Source organism: Papaver somniferum, chromosome 6 (genome assembly GCF_003573695.1).
Source record: "Papaver somniferum cultivar HN1 chromosome 6, ASM357369v1, whole genome shotgun sequence".
In the NCBI taxonomy this organism is placed as follows: domain Eukaryota; kingdom Viridiplantae; phylum Streptophyta; class Magnoliopsida; order Ranunculales; family Papaveraceae; genus Papaver; species Papaver somniferum.
Window position 1 is genome coordinate 12,304,684 of NC_039363.1, and position 12,735 is coordinate 12,317,418.

General features: G+C 34.3%; 2 protein-coding genes across 7 annotated transcripts; both read left to right on the forward strand.

The window, feature by feature from the left end:
* The first annotated feature begins 2,690 nt into the window (after positions 1-2,690).
* On the forward strand, positions 2,691-5,924 carry LOC113286942. Of its 5 annotated transcripts, none has more exons than XM_026535594.1 (6): positions 2,691-2,852; positions 2,957-3,044; positions 3,917-3,981; positions 5,004-5,155; positions 5,464-5,646; positions 5,756-5,924. In XM_026535594.1, exons 3-6 carry the CDS (start codon positions 3,974-3,976, stop codon positions 5,920-5,922), a joined length of 510 nt encoding a protein of 169 aa, XP_026391379.1. In that variant the 5' UTR covers positions 2,691-2,852; positions 2,957-3,044; positions 3,917-3,973; the 3' UTR covers positions 5,923-5,924. The 5 variants fall into 5 exon arrangements, 2 of the variants coding, with proteins under 2 accessions (XP_026391379.1, XP_026391378.1); XM_026535593.1 differs by having other exon boundaries at positions 2,967-3,044; XR_003329596.1 differs by lacking the exon at positions 3,917-3,981 and having other exon boundaries at positions 2,967-3,044; positions 5,464-5,924.
* Positions 5,925-9,640: 3,716 nt separating this feature from the next.
* Positions 9,641-12,465, forward strand: LOC113286943 (tRNA (carboxymethyluridine(34)-5-O)-methyltransferase-like). Of its 2 annotated transcripts, none has more exons than XM_026535596.1 (3): positions 9,641-9,777; positions 10,114-11,193; positions 12,122-12,465. In XM_026535596.1, the coding sequence occupies exons 2-3, from the start codon at positions 10,223-10,225 to the stop codon at positions 12,204-12,206; spliced, it is 1,056 nt and encodes a 351-aa protein (XP_026391381.1). In that variant the 5' UTR covers positions 9,641-9,777; positions 10,114-10,222; the 3' UTR covers positions 12,207-12,465. The 2 variants fall into 2 exon arrangements, with proteins under 2 accessions (XP_026391381.1, XP_026391382.1); XM_026535597.1 differs by having other exon boundaries at positions 10,125-11,193.
* The last annotated feature ends 270 nt before the right edge of the window (positions 12,466-12,735 follow it).

Genomic DNA, 12,735 nt, shown 5'->3' on the forward strand with positions numbered 1-12,735 from the left:
AACCCAACTTTTTTGATTTATTATTTGGGATTCGTCAAACAACACCTAATTACTATCTTACCTCTTTTTATAATATTTAGGGTAAGAGGCAAGGTCATATATAGCCTATAGCAAGATTGGCGATTGTCCATGCAACTTAGCTGACTCCTTATTTGTCTCCCCTAAACAACTGGCTCAATAAGTAGGTAAGTTTCTGCCTCCACCATCATCAGTCCTGGCATCATCCCAAGTTAGATGTTCAGATATTGGTTTTCATTAATATATCTTATGGATATGGCCGAAGTCATACTTATTATAGTATTTGTTAGGTTGGGTAGGTAGTGAATAGGGGTGAGCATTTGGAATCGAATCTATGGGTTCGGACATGCTCATCAGTTTTTTTTAGGTACGTACACCAATGGATTGGAGGTAGGTGCAGAGTTACGCTAGGCATCCACATCTGCTAAGTGAAATTTTTTTTCGGCATCTTTATCTTCTTCGCTAATGTTAATATTAATTGCTTAGTTAAAGCACTAGTATATAAATTTTCGGGAATTTTTATACTAGACAAACTTAAATTTTTATTATTATATAAAATTGATGAGTTTTTTTTACTTGTATCTGATGGGGGATTCTTTTCCTCGTATTTTTTGCGAATAATAACCAAATCTAGTAATCAATTCGAATTATGAGAAATCAGGTTTTGCGTTCTTATAATGATCATCAAAACCATTTTGATTCTTGAATTCGGAATAATTTCTTGTGATACCATCTGTTGTTTCAGCCTTAACATAGAACTTCAAAATTCGTCGCTTTTTCTCTCCTTATTTTTCGTGGCACACACCGCATACGAGCACACCCCTCCCCTCTTCATCGGGGGAAAACCAGAGAGCTTCATTCCTGGCCACCTTCCTTAATTCGAAACATATACATAGTAAGACGTGATTAACTATTTATTTCATTATCCTCTTGTTGGTCTTCTTTCTCCTCCTCATAATAATGATGGGACTGGTGTACTATGACTATAATCTCCTCACCATGATACTCTTAGTCAATTTCATATACTCATCTCCTGCATTATCCATAACCTTGAATGAAATATTTTTACTGCCTCAACAACCTCACGAAAAACAGTAGCTTTTAATCGACGAAGAAGACTAAAAGAGTACTAAACAATCAGAATTGAAGTAACTAATGACAGAATTATGAAAAACACATTATATTATACACTTACTCATAAAACAAACGTGCCCATCAAATTAATAGAATGATAAAGAAACAAATCCTTGGTGGCAGTGGATGCCGACCGATAAATTTAAAACACTATGTTGTTGTTAAATATTTGAAATACCATTACTTTCATTTTTGTTTCACTTTCCTTGCTAAAATGTGATCATGGCCGAAAGAGAAGGTTCACAGATTCAGTGCTTAATAAGATATAATGAAAATTAGACACGTTTATGTTATCAAGTTTAGTTTCTATATCGAGGAAAATCCCAAAGATCTTTCCCTTTAATTTGTTTATTCTTTTATCATGAGCTTATTGCACACTCATATGCGTGATAACTTGATTTATGAACTTGTGGCATGACTTGTGCGAGTCTAAAAATTACATGCTTGTTGACTAGTTTCATTTTCCAAATAGAAATAAACTCTTTCTGTTCATTGCACTAGGTTTACACTTCTAGCGGATAATTATGTAACTTCCTATAAATAGGATCACTAGTTAAATTTAGTAATATGATTGTTTAAACTTTTAAGCAACCTCAAATTTTCTAATTATTATGTTTTTTTTATTCTTCCAATGGATTTAGTCGTATTTATTTTTTACACTAATAAATATTAACTACCCAACTTTAGATGTACCAATGCGTTTTTTTTATGCTTACATGCACCATTGAGTTCTTGTAATATAAAGCAAATAACACATAGTTTGTTGGTAAATATTTATCGTTAGAGCATCATGTTTTGGTATGTCAAGCTTGTTATAAAATTTAGTGATCAAAATTACATCTTGATTTTTAGTCTACTAAGGTTAGTCTCGGATTTGGTACAGAGCATGGTAGTTGCATATTGGAATTCATCAATCGACCTTGAATATTGAAGTCTTAAGAATAATGGAGACGTCTACGAAAACTTCATCAAAAAATGTATGTGAAGACTGACTATCCTACTTACTCATATTATCTATCATTCTAGCTACTAATACATGTCGTATTACTTTTGTATTATGATGAACATTGCAAAGAAGAAATCTCAGTACAAGCTCTTACTCGGTAAAACTCAAATCTTAAATTCATCAAGCAATATTGAACTTATCACATAATAGGTTGAGAGAAATTTATTGTTCGACATATCGCAATTGCATAAATTAAGTTCATAACACTAGTGGAAAACAAGATTTTTAAGTCTGATTGGGCCTTGGGAAAACGTCTTCCCATGGGCTTTTATAACGGGCTGTCAAAGGTAGTCCTATTACCAGAAAACAAATTCACTTCCGCCGGAAGACGTATTGCGAGGGGATAATTTAATGAATGAAAGAGATGACAGCGGGATTTGTTTACGACTGCGAGAGTTGGAGTTTCTGTGAAACAGATATCGAGGCAGCCATGTAGATGAAATAACCCATGCCTTGTTTCTATCGAGTACCATCATCTTCGGGTCCTTTATTTCTCTCCTCATTTACTTTCAAACCTGCTGAACAAAATAAATCTAGAAACCCTCTACTGAAACCATCGGAGAACAATCATGATTCTCTATCAGTCATTAGAGAAGAGCACAGAAAAACCCTTTGCATCTACTAAAATCAAGTAAATCAAATCAATCTATTCTCTCAACAGATCTATTCGAGGTCGTCTTTTTCGTCTTCGAAGGTGAATGATAAACTAAATCCCTAATTTATTTTTTTCCATTTTCTCGTATTACTTGGTTTATGATTGTTACAACAACATCTAATATCTTTAATTTTAATTTTGAGGGTTTTGTAGTTAACAACTTATCTGCAATCGGTCGATGATGGTATTATTGGAGGTGTTCCTGGTGGCTATGTCCTAACAATTAAAAATGTATATACAGATTATTGCTTCATCTGATTTCAATTTCTCCAATTAGGGATTCTGTAGTTTATCAGTTTTTGCTTTTTTAGAGTTTAGATCTGGGAATTTTGATTGATTTTAATTGTCTATAATAGTGATTCATTTTTGGAATGGGTTTTTAACTTTTCATCTTCTTTTCCGTTATGGGTTTTATTGAATAGGTAGATTAGGATTTTGGGTGAAAGAGCATGTTTGATGTGACAAAATGATATACTAGATGATTATTTTTTATGGGTTGGGTTCTATATCGTGAATTAAACATTTTTAGAACATAAGAAGGAATACAGAATGGTTGATGCTTGATCTGTTAAGAATTCCGGATTTATTGGTTAAATCTTTAGTGGTTTTTATCCAACTTTGACTATGAGGTCGATCATCCTAATAGCGGTCACTTAAAAATAGATGGTGATCAATTTTGGAAAATCTGTGTTTGTATGTATGATGATTTCTAATCCTAAAATGACAAGAATACTAGCCCAGATTGACTTTAGATTTATATCCTATGAAGCTTGTATGTTGAGAATATCTTCGTGTGTTAGATTTTCAATAGGATGCTTGTTTGATTAATTGATTGGATGTCTGTTGTGTGGGTTCTCTTGAGATTGGTTATAACATCATACCTAATAGCTTTAGAAATTGAACTACTTTGTGTTGATCATTGTATCCTATCTACAGAGTATACTGTCTTCATGTATTGCATATGTACTGTGAGAAGTTGAAACTATGCTAGTATGTCGTGCCGTTTACCTTTCCCTGAAATTCTCATTTGAATTATTTGCAAAGTTTGAATTTGAAGAAAGAAACTGGATTTGATTTGTGTTTCTTTGGTCGATTACTTGCAGGTTTGCATGGCTTGCATTATGCAAGGTCTTCGATAAGAACTTTTTTGCAGGATATAAATGGACCCGTGAGATTGAAATACCTAATTACTTTCTTCTCTGTTATTAGTTTTTTTGCATTTTTAAATTTCAATATTTTCCCTTCTAGAAACCCCAACATTTACATAACAACAATACTCACTACTCTATTAGCAAGATTAACCACAAATGTTGTATCCGGTGGGAGAAAAAACTGATAACAGATATTGAGAAAAAACGGGTGCATCGCTATTCTTTCGTCATTAATGGTCGAATGAATTAGTTGGAAATTATTGTCCAGTAAGTACCCAAATTGTCAGTTACAAGATTGAAAATTGAAAAGCCTGACTGGGGATGCTATATGTCATTATTTAGTGACCATAGTCTAATTTTTTTAATGAAAAATGAAAATATTAGCACTTTCTCCAGGTAGGAATTGGATCTTTTCTTCTTCGTTACTAACCTGGTTTATTAAGTCGGTGCTTGTGGAGATTGGGTCAGCAAAGATATGTAAAATCCTCTATCTAAGTTTTCTCTGCTTTATGTTATTACTTAACGTCTATGTGTCCATTGGCAATTTTTATGTCATTGTTCTAGTTCGTCTTGGAACTTGGACAGTAGATTGCAGTTATAACCTGCCTTCTAATTTTAGATGATAAGGGGAATAATGTGCTGAATGGATCTTCCAAGTACTCTATCACAATGGTGGTGTTTATGCATAAGCTTCTTTATTTTTGTTCTGTTCATTCTAGACCTGTTTGCAAATGCAAGTAGTTATTACGTCAGGGATTTTGTTTTTTAGTTAGCTTATGAACTTCCCTTCACTTGTGCACTCTTTAATTTTTAATTTTTTTTCTTACAATTTTTCCATAGTATAGGGGATTCTTGTAACCCCTGAAAAATGAAAGCAGAGTTATTGATTGCTTCTTATATGGATGGAATGAACATGTGGAATGCTAAGTAGAATTAATATACTAATGTTGGATAAAATAGCTAATATAAGCTTATTGATCATGATCCAGTAGTTAAGTAACACTTGGTAATGGCTTTCCTTGTTTCCAATAAATTGCAGTTGTACCGGTCTGTTGGTTTGTCTTATGCTCGCTGGAGCTTGGTTGGGTTATTGGGTGGTACCTAAACATGTTCTAACACAAGAAGGATCCAGTGATTCAAGTACAGCTGTTTTCGTCGCTTGGTCAATTCGCAGCTGTCATGATTATTCAGGTGGTCTGGCTCATCTTTTTTTTGTGTTTATACTTCTAATAAAGTATGCATTCGAGATCTTAGTGTTTATACTTCTAATAAAGTGTGCAGACCTATCTCCCAAAATTAGCGCCTACGAAAAATTACATTTCTTGATCTGTAGAATGCTCACTAGTTTTGGTGTGATTCCAACATGACGGGGATTAGGCATTTCAGTTTCACGGGCCCAGTTATATTTTAATGTATTATCGATTTACATTTACAACGTATTTGTGTCTTGAAATCTTCTGATTCATTCTTTTTAACTTCAACCTCTCTTTTATTTGCAGCTATAACATTAAATAGTTGGCATCTAATGGTTACAATAAGCACACTTCATGTGGCACGAAGATTCAATGTTTTTGAGACCAAGGCAATTGATACCGAAACTGTAATGCTTTGGTATCCTAAATGGCGTGTCTACTGGCCTTCTCAATTTATGTCTTGGGTTCAGTTCCACTGGATTCTACCAGGTTAACTATTTTGATTTTATCTTATGATCATTTGAATATAGGATCTGATTACTTTAGTTTGGTTGTAGTCGTGAAAGCTTAATCCAGATGAAATGATTTTTCTGTGAAGATGATGAAACTTGCAGTAATACCCTTACTGTATTGTCGGAGACCCTGTTCCTTAACAAGGTGAGTTTATCTGTTGTTCAAGTTTGTATAAGCAATTGTATTTGTTTTGTCAATGTATTACTTAAACTCTGTCTCAGCCATGGACTATCAAAGTTCATACTTTTGTAATCCATGCATAGTTAACCAGAGATGTTAGACTAAGTTCAGGGGTAACAAGGTACACATTGGCTCCATTTATTTTCTTATGTTTGTCTTAAGAACCTGCAATTTTTATTTCTCCGCATTAAGGATCTTCAAGTAGTTGAAACCTCGGAATGAATTAATGGTTGGTGGACATTTAACTTGTACAAACTTCTAGTTGAATTTTTTTATGAATCAAGCTGTTCAGAATACTTAAAGAGTAATCCCTTGTTAGCATACCCTAGCATCTCTTGTATTAGTCTTGTACACAATCCTTTTATGCGTAGGTCATGCTATGTATGGTGAAGGAATTGCACATTGTTTTTTCTATTATCTCTGAATAGTCCATTCTTCTCGTGTTGAAATTAGTTTGTAAACTAATGCACAAGCTTATTTTTGCTGCAAGTATGCGATTCTGAGTTGTGCGGCTCAGTTCTCATCAGATAGTTTGTCATTTTGTTATTTTGTACTTAATTATCTTTAAGAAAACTTTGAACTTGTATTGGTTATTCAGGTTTTGTTTATAATTTTTTGCGGATTATGAATCCATGCTATGATCAGTGCGTTGTACATATAATGAATTCTAACTTTAATTGAATGGGAATGATTTCAACTTAAGAATTCAGGTTGTGTTTGAATGTAAATTGAAGTTTAGTTTCTTGTTCATTGCTATTTTATTTGATTCAGCTGGGTCAGTTTTGGAATCCAGCTGAATCAATTTATTTTATTTTTTTTATAAAATATGATCCAGTGAGACTATGTATATCAGTACTAGCATGCGACTGTTTGAGGAAGCCGTAATTTAAAAACTTATAGGGCTCCAAAGACCAGTCGTTTCAGGAAATAAGACTACAATATGGGATCCCGTAAGCAGTCGTTTTATACGATTTTTAGGCAGACTTTTTTTTTTTGCATTTTCCACTAATGTAAGGAGATATCAAATTAGTTTTTTATGTTCACGAATTAATTTGCTTAGTTCACAAATTTGGAACTTATAAATAACAAGACTTAATGAATTATTCTCTAATTAACTCACATACACGAACTGGTCGTAATTGAGATGTTACTGGATACTTTTTATCTCGATATTAAATGAACTGATTTGTTCAGTTTGCGAAATGGTTGACTTAAGAGTGTTTTGGACACTTTTTTACTTGAGTACACAAACTCTTTTTGAAAATTCGTGAACTTTTCAAAACAAAAGGTTTCTAAATTTGGAGACGACAAAATATTCACAAACTGTTTCGGACAGTTCACGAACAGTTTTCATCAAAACCCGTTTAATTATGTTTTAAATTCTCTTATAAATTATGTTTCGTGAAAAGTTCACGAACAGTTCACGAAAGGTTTCTAAACTCTCTTATAATTATGTTTTTAAGTCACCCGACTTTTTGGTTAAAATAGTTCCAAAATTCAATTACTCTATTTCTTCAACACTTTATACCAAAATCATGTTTACGCATGCCAGACGATCTTCTTTTTCCTTTTTCCTTTTTTTCTTTGACCGCAAAAGTGGCAACAGATTGGAAAGACATTTATGATGTTAAGGAAATAATGGAACTGAGAAAAAAAAATACAAAACTCTCACATAAGAGTTATATCCCTACATAATGCCTAAAACAACACCCAATTGCTAAAAATAAAATTCAAAGCACTATCCTCAAATAAGTTAGAACATACCAATTAAACATGAAAATTTTAACAACATCAATGATCTCATTCATATTCCTTGTCATTGAAAATCCTTTTTGTTTTCTCTTAATCCAGATAGTCCACCAAATAGTAAATATGAAAAAAAAATCCCATAATCCACTTCTTCTAGACAAGTGAGTACCCATTTTGTTGTTATATTCCCATATCATATGTCTGACAGACTGTTGGGAAACTCATTGCAATTTATACATTTCCAAAAAAATATAACCAAACTGATCTAGTAGTCTGATAATGAAAGAACAAATAGTGATTAGATTCAACATCTTTCTTGCACAATAAGTGCCCATTCACCACTTCTGAATTCCTCAATATTGAAAGTTGGATCGACATTATGATGGAGACACCAGATAAAAAACAACTTTATGTATAATTTGTGGACTCCACAGACTTTTGTGAGAGAAAGAAATAAAAATACCATCCTTCAAAGCCTTGCAACACTTCTCGACAAAGAAAATATCTTCGAAAAGCCAATCTTCTATGATCATCACCATTGTCCAAGTTAAAGGATGGAAATTAAGGAATTAACTTAGATACCTCATCCACCTCAAGATTTTTCATAGCCCTACGAAAATCAGATTCCGTCCCTTTTCATTTATATACACCTCTTGCATAGTAACATCTTTTAATTTACAAATTTTACACATATCTAAATATAACCTTCTGAGATTGACTATTTACCCATTTTTATTTCCAAACCAAACATCTTTAGTATTATTGACATGAATGACAAAATTATTGTCCACGTGCAAGAGCATTGTTTTTGAGAACACCAGTCTATAAGCTCATCCCTACAGTTTTTTTTTGTCAAGTTAAGATATAAGGCTTAGTGTCACCACTAGATTTTTGGTTTATAATCCTTCTCCAAAGAGAATTATTCTCTACATCATTCCTCCATATCCATTTTTCATGAAGACCATTGTTCATTTATTTCAACTTTTTAATCTCAACACCACCACCACTATTAGGCACACAAACATTTTTCCACCCAACCCAACTTTTTTGATTTATTATTTGGGATTCGTCAAACAACACCTAATTACTATCTTACCTCTTTTTATAATATTTAGGGTAAGAGGCAAGGTCATATATAGCCTATAGCAAGATTGGCGATTGTCCATGCAACTTAGCTGACTCCTTATTTGTCTCCCCTAAACAACTGGCTCAATAAGTAGGTAAGTTTCTGCCTCCACCATCATCAGTCCTGGCATCATCCCAAGTTAGATGTTCAGATATTGGTTTTCATTAATATATCTTATGGATATGGCCGAAGTCATACTTATTATAGTATTTGTTAGGTTGGGTAGGTAGTGAATAGGGGTGAGCATTTGGAATCGAATCTATGGGTTCGGACATGCTCATCAGTTTTTTTTAGGTACGTACACCAATGGATTGGAGGTAGGTGCAGAGTTACGCTAGGCATCCACATCTGCTAAGTGAAATTTTTTTTCGGCATCTTTATCTTCTTCGCTAATGTTAATATTAATTGCTTAGTTAAAGCACTAGTATATAAATTTTCGGGAATTTTTATACTAGACAAACTTAAATTTTTATTATTATATAAAATTGATGAGTTTTTTTTACTTGTATCTGATGGGGGATTCTTTTCCTCGTATTTTTTGCGAATAAAGGAAACGTCAATAAAAATCCTATATATTTGAATTTATATTAGAAATCATGATAACGATAACGAGATATCTTTAGTCCTTTTAAATTTTTGTATATTTTAAATATTAATCATAGAAAAAACTCATTGGATAAGCCACATCCAACTCTGGATGTATTGGATTGGATGCAGATGTCAAATTCCAAATTCGCCATATATTGAATTGGTCCATTGGATGTTGATGAGGCGATAAATGGACCAATCCCGACCATGCTTGCCCATATACTAAGTTAAGCTGGGCTCAGCTCTCCAATAAAAAAGCCCAAAACGTTTTTTTATCTTTGTTTTCCAAAACTACGCTTACAAATCCAGGGATTTAAAACTAAAGTTTATTATCTTCCTCATTTACCACTCTACACACCCTTTTCTTCAAATCAGAACCCTACCACACCTCTCTTTCTCTATCCACTCTCCTGCTCCTTGAGATTCAGCCATTGCAGCCTACAGATCCGTGCCAACCAAATCAGGTATTTATCACTATCTTGTTCTATCCAAAAAAGTTAGGGTTTTGTATTTTTTTTCAGGATTTTTTTGAAGTATTCTGCAGTATTGCTATTGAAATTGATTGAGTTTTTTTTTTCCTCAAAAATCAAAACTCGATTTCAGATTTGTGAACTTAGTACATAAATAAGAAAACCCGAGTTTAGATAAACCTCTGAAATTGAACTTATAACACTTGAGGATAGTTTGACTTTCGTTTGCTTCTGTACAGTGTTTAATGTAGATTTGGAGGTGAAAACTCTTAGTAATTGAATCAGTTCTTCATTCGTAGATTGAGTTTGTAATTGTTTTTTGTGTTGTAGCCGTATTGCAGAAGTGAGATTTTTCAGTTTTGTGAGGACAGGGCAATGCTTGGGTAGATTACAGGAAACTTTTGTATCTACCAGACTTGGTGTGAGAGTGTTTAAGACAATGACTGGTTTATGTGTTGCTGATTCTTTGAGCTCTTCGTCTCCTCCTGTATCTGATGGAGAATTAAATCTCCGGCCATTATCTTTAGGTAGTGGAGATCTGAAAAAATCTCCATCCACAAGTGTTCAATGTACACCTGACATTGAAAAGAAGTATGTTCATCGTGTTTATGAAGCAATTGCTCCGCATTTCAGTTCCACTAGGTTTGCCAAGTGGCCAAAAGTGTCGACGTTTTTGAATGCATTGCCACGTGGTTCTCTTGTTTTGGATGCGGGATGTGGTAATGGAAAGTACTTGGGACTGAATCCAGAATGTTTTTACATTGGTTGCGACATTAGTCCTCCTTTGATTAACATATGTTTGGATAGAGGAAATGAAGTCATGGTTGCAGATGCTGTAAATATGCCTTATAGGAATGATTTTGGTGATGCGGCGATTTCTATTGCGGTACTACATCACCTAAGCACTGAAAGCAGAAGGATAAAAGCTATTGAAGAATTACTACGAGTTGTCAGGAAAGGTGGGTTGGCCCTTATAACAGTTTGGGCAGTAGAACAAGAAGATAGGACTTTGCTTACCAAATGGACTCCTCTTGCTGAGAAGTACTCTAGTGAGTGGGTGGGACCAGGTAGCCCTCGTGTACGTAGTAGTCCTTCACCTTTTGCACTTGGAAGAATTCCAGAAACTGATGAGAATGGTGGAAATAGGATAATATATGATCCCGAGGAGAAGAGAGAACATGAACATGTAGCTGTAGACGAGGAAGGAAGTTCCTTGACATCGGGAAATGAAAACGACATTGACAGCCAACAGGAGTATTTTGTTCCATGGCATTTGCCGTATCACCGTGCTGAAATCAGCGGCGCATCTGTTGGTGCTCTTGCAAGCGGACTAGCAAAAAGAGACGAGAAGAAAGGCACTGTGGTATACAACCGATATTACCATGTCTTCAAAGAGGGAGAGCTTGAAAGGTAAGGACACCATCTGAATTTCTAGTTTCAGTTTTCCTCTCTATCTGTCATCTCATGCTACTATTACTGTGCTTTTGCCTTCTCCTTCTACTTTTTTCTGTAATGATTTTTACTGTACATTTAAGGTAGATTTTCTTATTCTGCCCGTCTCTGTAGTTAACTGTGTAGCAACAGATTTAGAATTATGTCTGCTATAGTTAAGGTTATAGTATTGTGATAAAGCCAAGAAATAGTTTCTTAAAGCTACCCACTGAGAACAGATAAGAACTGACAGACAAAAATATTCCGACTAGCGATAATAAATGATAATTTCTTCAAAGCCAATAGGCACTTAACTGTTGACATATACTCAATGATTATTGTGTTCTTAAAGGACCCAAAGTTTCATTTGTTTTTTTGGTTATCACTAAGTTAGATCCTCGTATATACGTTTTGTTTCGAACGCTGATAAGTGACATGGTACCAGAAATGTGCTGAGTCAAGATAACAGAAATTTCCAAGGATTATGGTATATAGTACCAGGAAACTCTATGTGGTGGTTAGCAGGCATAATCATCACTTCAGATAATGATAAAAGAGAGTGAGTACCTGGATATTCCTTAGTTGTCTTCCTGCAGCAAAATTTATTCCAGCTAAAACATGTAATAGAAGCAAAACACGAGTCCCTGAAATACAGATGAAAAGAATCTCATTAATTCTGAAACGAAGGTTCTGCAAAGTCTTTTATGGATGATCCATAAGGTATTAATGTATTATGGATTATTCACCACATTTAGCACACGTTTTCTTCGGATAATGCCAACCAATCGTTTTGTCGCTAATCACTTTTACAGTTTTACCTGTACCTTTTTTTATCGGTGTACTTGGAAATTGGATGTATGGTACACTACACATGCTTATTTATCAGTGTTTCCTGGTCGTCTTGCAGGTTAACTTGTGGTATCAAGAATGCAGTCATACGTGATCGTTTTTATGACAAATCTAATTGGTGTATTATTCTCGAGAAGACATGATTATCTAACGCATGCTTTATTGTTGTGATACAATTATGATATTCTCCACCAACTTGAGCTTGTATTGCACAATTCGTTCTTTATCAATGATAGAAAAAGGTGTGTTATCTGGGAAAAGAGGTGTATACTTGATCATTTATGGTCGAAGGATGTGGACTCCGCAAATAGGGCATGTCCTTTTGTTTTCAATTTTTTGATTCCAACCATTGATGAATGTTTACACCTCCCAATTATACACACAATGCTGGTATTATCGCTATTCTCCTGTGATTCTTCTAAATATTTTGAAGCGCCTATCAGGCATATTGTGAAGCCTAAACAAATTTCGGAGAAGCGAGCCCATTTGAGGAACCCGAGATTTATCCTGACTCGGCGACTTCAGATTTATCTGACTCGGATATGCCTCTTATAGTCTTATATATATCCAACTCAATCCTTGGCAAAAGAGCTTTCCCTTTTAAGGACACGGTTTAAATGTCTAATTTGAATTGTACTCTCCATGTGATATCGCATGCTACTACTGTTACTG